General features: G+C 39.4%; 1 protein-coding gene across 4 annotated transcripts; it reads left to right on the top strand.

Annotated features, from left to right (window-relative positions):
* Window positions 1-12: 12 nt before the first annotated feature.
* LOC103521002 (espin-like) lies at window positions 13-1,801 on the top strand. Of its 4 annotated transcripts, none has more exons than XM_008486104.2 (3): window positions 13-192; window positions 828-1,018; window positions 1,342-1,801. In XM_008486104.2, exons 1-3 carry the CDS (start codon window positions 22-24, stop codon window positions 1,586-1,588), a joined length of 609 nt encoding a protein of 202 aa, XP_008484326.1. In that variant the 5' UTR covers window positions 13-21; the 3' UTR covers window positions 1,589-1,801. The 4 variants fall into 4 exon arrangements, with proteins under 4 accessions (XP_008484326.1, XP_026687682.1, XP_008484328.1 ...); XM_026831881.1 differs by having other exon boundaries at window positions 13-201; XM_008486106.2 differs by lacking the exon at window positions 13-192 and adding an exon at window positions 290-339.
* The last annotated feature ends 4,090 nt before the right edge of the window (window positions 1,802-5,891 follow it).

Genomic DNA, 5,891 nt, shown 5'->3' with positions numbered 1-5,891 from the left:
TTTTCAGGAGTGCCCGCTAACATGCCGTTCTCCAACCAGAAGAACGACCTGATAGCAGAGTTGAAAATGTCCAAGGACATTATCGGCATCAAGAAGATGAAAGTGGAGAGAGTCAAAATGGAGGAGAAACAAGAGAAGGAGATCATGTCCGAAATTTCGCGACAATTCTCCGTGGATGTGTTTGTGGAAAAGGTGGGTAATGTAAGTAATCACCACCCCTGCACTTTCTTTATCATAACTAACACCTTAGCATGCACTAACCTTTTTAGGCTATCTTTTCATTAGGAGATCATGTCCGAAATTTCGCGACAATTCTCCGTGGATGTGTTTGTGGAAAAGGTGGGTAATGTAAGTAATCACCACCCCTGCACCTTATTTATCAAAACTAACACCTTAGCATGCACTAACCTTTTTAGGCTATCTTTTCATCTAGGCGAGAAGGCAACCTCCAACCACTGAAGTTAAGCAACGTTGAGCATTATTAGAATACGGATGGGTGACCATCCAGGCGATCACGTGCTGATGACTTTTCCTGGCGCTACTCAGATCGGGTGAGATCAATGTGAGTAGATAGGTAACTTGTCGCCGAAAGGAGAGTAAAACCCCCGTCACTAAAGACCTTAGGAGTTCTACTAACAGTGACGTAGAACATTCTCAAACACAACAATAATTGAAATCTCTATCTCACCTTCGGGCTTGTTCGAATTTCGTGACGTAGAACATTCTCAAACACAACAATAATTGAAATCTCTATCTCACCTTCGGGCTTGTTCGAATTTCAAGCACGTCTTTTTTGTGTCCCTCGTTCTCCCCTCATTCCATTACAGATTCCCGAGAAAGATAACAATGGCGTTCCCATACCGCCCTGGAAACGACAGATGTTGGCTAAGAAAGCCGCGGAGAAAGCCAAGAAGGAATTGGAGGAGCAACTGGCGAGAGAGGCGGAAGAGAAGAGACTGCAAGCCATTCCTGCGTGGAAACGACAGCTGATGCAATCCAAGAAGGGAGATGAAATCAAGTAAGATACTTTGATTGACTATGTAGATTTGAGTAGTAATTCTACTATCACCTAGAATTATGTGGAATTACTTGAAGGTACAGTGTTGATAAGGGATAAAGTCCTAAATACACTGGCGTTTATCCCAGCCCGCCCCGCAGCCCCTAAGGCGCGGGTTGACCTTGGGCATTTAGAGGTCCCACAGGGGTATTTAGGGTTTCCCGAATTTAGCAATATGTAGGTATGCAAAAAAAGTCCGTTTTGCAGTATCAACCTTTTCTCTCCCTCCTTTTCTGTTTGAACTAAATCAACCCTGTTTGACCTGTTTCCCATTCCCCATGCAGGACTATGAAGCAAAGCAACATGCACATCAGCATCGAAGAAAGCAAACCCAGTGTCATAGTGCTCGAGAAGCACTCTAGTGGTGAAAATCAGAACTACACTGAAGACAATAACAAGGAGAACAGTAACCCCAAAGTTGAGCCTAAGGTGGAGTCCATACCAGAAGAGAAGGAGGAAGATTGTACTCCCATCATGCCATGGCGGTCCCAACTGAGGAAAACAAACAGTACGTTGAACTTGCTGGAATAATTAACACAATGTTGAATCTTCTGGCTGCTGGAATATACTGATCCTCGGACAATTGAGATGGTTTAAAATGCAATGAAAAAGACGAGGTGGCATAAAGGAGTCCATTCCACCAAACAAAATGCTTGGTGGAGTGGACCGATGACAATGTCGAATATTGTGTTTAACAAAATCTCAAACGTCTGCAAAACTGATTCCCTGTAAGTCCATTTTGGAGGTAGCGCTAGAGGTATGAGCTAGAGACTTGAAATTTGGTATGTAGTTCACAAATGTGACAAGGATGCAACACAAAACGTTTGGTTGAGATGGTTGCTGCGCTTGGCGGTATTTTGACCGCTTTTGGACAGATTTCGACCGTTTTTTGGCGGTTTTCAGCTATAGCGACAAAACGGTTAGAGATATTGTAAAAGTTGGGGTAAATGAACACTCAAATAAGCATCATTCAATAGGATAAGGAAAGTCGTGTGATGTTCACACCAGATTTTTACCTAAGCAGGGGAAAAGCCCCACTTTGGCCATATCTTTATTTCCATAGTTAATTTTGTTTCTCCTACGCTTAACTAACGTGTACTTCTCCTATGACGTACAATTTTCGGTAGTACCAAAATACAACTACGTCATAGAAAAAGTACAGAGACATTAGAATCGGATTACAGTTCGTAGGTACCTACCTATGTGACGTACAATAGGTCGATATACTATCTACTAGTAGTTACCTATACTATTAGAAGGTACCTCCTACTCTATAACGACATAAGATCAAATTCTGAATGACCGATTTATGGATTAAGGCTTATGGGACTAACGCGTAGGTTACCTATAGTTTATTAAGAGCAAGCCTATTTATACCTAACCAGAGTAACGCAATTCGAGTATAATGATTGAAAGTTTTAAACAGGGTGCTCAAAAAGTCTGTATAACTAGTCATTTGATGTCCAGCAGTCAGGCTAACCAAGGACCATTTCTTTACCATATCGGGTTGTTAACTTAAAGATAGTTAACCAAAAGAGGAGGTAGAAATGTTGTTTTCAAATGCCCGGAGTTGACTATTAGGTCATTTTCCCTAAGAGGAGGTAAAAATGGTCCTTCATTATCCTCTTTTTCCAAATAGCTAAAAGCTGTAACTGTAACATCCAGATATTTCTGTGGTTAGTTCGCCTTTTGTAAATCTATAAATAAATAAATAGAATATACGGAAAAGAACAGTAGTAATAATAAAAAGATCGCACAGTAAGTTAGTAAAAATTTTATTTTTATAAGGTGATAGAATTGATTACGTCATCTTAATTACCCGTTTAATCAATCAAAGAACTAGCCAACGTCCACACTCTGCTTCACACCCAATAAAAACCAATTTACTTCGAGATCTTTATCTTTGGAAAAGGAAAAAAAAAATATAAACAATAAAATACCTATACAACGGTTGATAATAATAATGTCTAATAGTAATTTTATTACATTAATCAAGCTGATGGGAATTAATAGCCTGCAATTAATTATAATAATGGGTTTTATGTTTCTACTCTACACCACAGTGTGCGTTATAATTACGTCCCTGAAGTTGTTTTCTGGGTGACTCAGAAGCTCAGACCTTACTTGGTGGTCAAGTGGTCAAGATGGTCCGGCTGCAACCTCGGGGACGTGCGTTCGATTCCGGAAAATGGTAGAAACCTAAGAATTCAGTGACGCCCCTCTCTCCCCCCCAAAAAAAACGACCTTTTTTCCTCTCTCTCTCTTTGAAAATCCTCAGCCTAGTTATAATCCCTGAAAAAGGGAGATAAATACGATATTTTACGGGAATTTTACCCCTCAGACGGTATAATTACCCTCAGTTTAGGAACCGCGGTCTAGTATCAATTGATTAATAAATTAAAATGTTCACTTTGTCTCGTGGTTACATCTGTCTACTCATGTCCACATGCATGTCACCCACACACTGACACCTAACTGGGGCTATATATGTATACTGACACCTAACACCTAACTGAGGCTATTAGTGTCTAATAAATTAACTGCACCACGTTGCTAATGTAAGACAACAACAACAAGAGTTTGAAACGTTCCAGTACCGATGTTCTCTTTTTACCTACCATACCTATTGTAACTCTGTAGAGGCAAACAGCCCAAAAAGATGGGTGACCATAAATCATACCTATTATAAATCTGATTTTGGATCCCATTCGGGGTGACATTACTCGAACTACCTAGTTTAAAAAAAAAAAAAAAAAATGATAGAGGGAATTGTAACTGATAAGGTCTTAACGTCCCAAAAGCAAAGAGAGACAGAACAGGTGAAAACCAGCCGTTCCAAGAACAAACCTCGGATAAAATCCGCCCCGGGCGGGAATCGAACCCGACAAAAAAAAAAAAAATAAAAAAAGCAATTGGTTTAATTAGTCTAACTATTCATGCGGTTGATCCCGTGCCATCCTATCTATACATGATGAATGGATCTGTACTATGATTACAGGTCAATAAAATCCTTCCGATTCACGGATATCGAATAGTTACAGTGGAGCCTATTTCGATCCCTTTCTTTCTATCCATGAATGAATACATACGATAGTTTCAATTAGTTCTTAGATCTCATCCATTAAGCTACGTTAAAGAGTACCATCCATTTTACATCGATCTATAGATGAGCGGTGATTCCTTAAGTTTGTAAAATAGCCCCAGAGTAAATTTATTATAGGTAGTAGTAGATAGTCAGTAGTAGTAAGTGGGAGTTTTCTTTTTGGTTCGAGTTCCGAGAGCTGAGGAACTTCAGCTCTGGAACTCGAACACAAAAAAAACTAAGCCACTAACTAACTACTACCTACTACTACTACTAATAATAATTTACTCTGGGGCTATTCAAAACTTAAAGGAAATCACGGCCAATAATACATAGTAAAAAATAGAGGAAATGGTACCTTTTAACGTAGTTTAATGGATGAGATCTAAGAACTTAATTGAATCTATGTATGTAATTCATTCATGGATAGAAGAAGGATCGAATAATAGGCTCCACTGTACTATTGATATCGTGTAAGGAAGGATTTATTGACCTGTAAATCATAGATACAGATGGCCATTCATCCATGTATAGATAGATGCACGGAATCAACGCAATGGATAGTATAGATAATTAAACCCAATTTTTTTTTTTTTTTTTTTTTTTTTTTTTTTTGTTCCCGGTCGGATCAAGCGCACCAACCATCGTGCAAGACAGTACAATTACGCCAAGCTAAGGGAGCCTCCTATGTCCTCTTTCGGTCGGCAAGGCTCTTGCTTGGAATAGACAAAATCCTATTCCGAAGCGGGACCCGCCCTTTGGCTTGGGCGCTTGAGGATCGCGAATGTTCCCGTCCCAAAGTAAGCTAAATTTGGTAAAGGAAGTGGATGATTTGATTTAGGCGGACTTTTAGATAGCATGTACAGCCTCACCAATGGGGCTTCCCAGAGGGGGCAAAGTCTTTAAATGGTGCCGAGTAGAACCGAATTGCCGCGGACAAGGACGATTTTCTTCATTTTGTGTCGGTTCACGAAACCGTATTTGGTTCCCATTCCAACATAAAAATACAGTATACCTAAAATATTGTATAACAATAATTTATTGGAATTCCGAAATAGTTTTATGTAATAAATGATAAAACATATAAATGTAATAATGTATGAAAATCATATAATGAATTTGTAGCCTTTACCAACACATTTTTTCATTTTTAGTTCTTATTTTTTTATTATTTTTCATTAGTCCATTAGTGGTAATTATTTAAATAAGTAGATAATATTTAGATAATTTTAACTGCCGGTATTTCAGGTAAGAAACCTAATTAATGTAGTAGTTTATTCCTGTCCGTCGTTTTTTCCTCTTTTCTCGTGAAACTGTAGAGGTGATAACCAACCACCTACGCGGTAAAAAGCGAGGCTGAGTTTTTGGGATAAAGAATCATGTTATGACTTTGCAATTTGAAGTAGAAATAGGAGTCAATTCCCCAAAATGTTCAAGCCATTTCGAAGTCTCCTAGAGATGATAAGTTTTTGATTAGAAGTATTCGTTATCAAGCGCCCAAGCTAAGGGGCGGCCCCGCCTAAAATAGGCTCCAAACAAGCACCTTTGCCGACCAAAAGTGGACAAGACCGGAGAGAACGATAAAACCCTTGCAATTTCTCGGAATAGGGTTGTAATTGCGCGGACGAGCATATAGGGAGAGAGGAAGTTGGCTTGGATCCACTGCGTGGGCTACCGTATCTCAGCGCAGGCATAAGTGGATGGAATTTGCGTAACTACGGGAGTTTGAATTATATTGTCGTTGAGCCTTGG

The sequence above is a fragment of the Diaphorina citri genome, unplaced genomic scaffold (genome assembly GCF_000475195.1).
Source record: "Diaphorina citri unplaced genomic scaffold, Diaci psyllid genome assembly version 1.1 scaffold4370, whole genome shotgun sequence".
Lineage (NCBI taxonomy): Eukaryota > Metazoa > Arthropoda > Insecta > Hemiptera > Psyllidae > Diaphorina > Diaphorina citri.
Note: the sequence above shows the minus strand (reverse complement) of the source record. Positions and strands in the feature narration are given on the sequence as shown.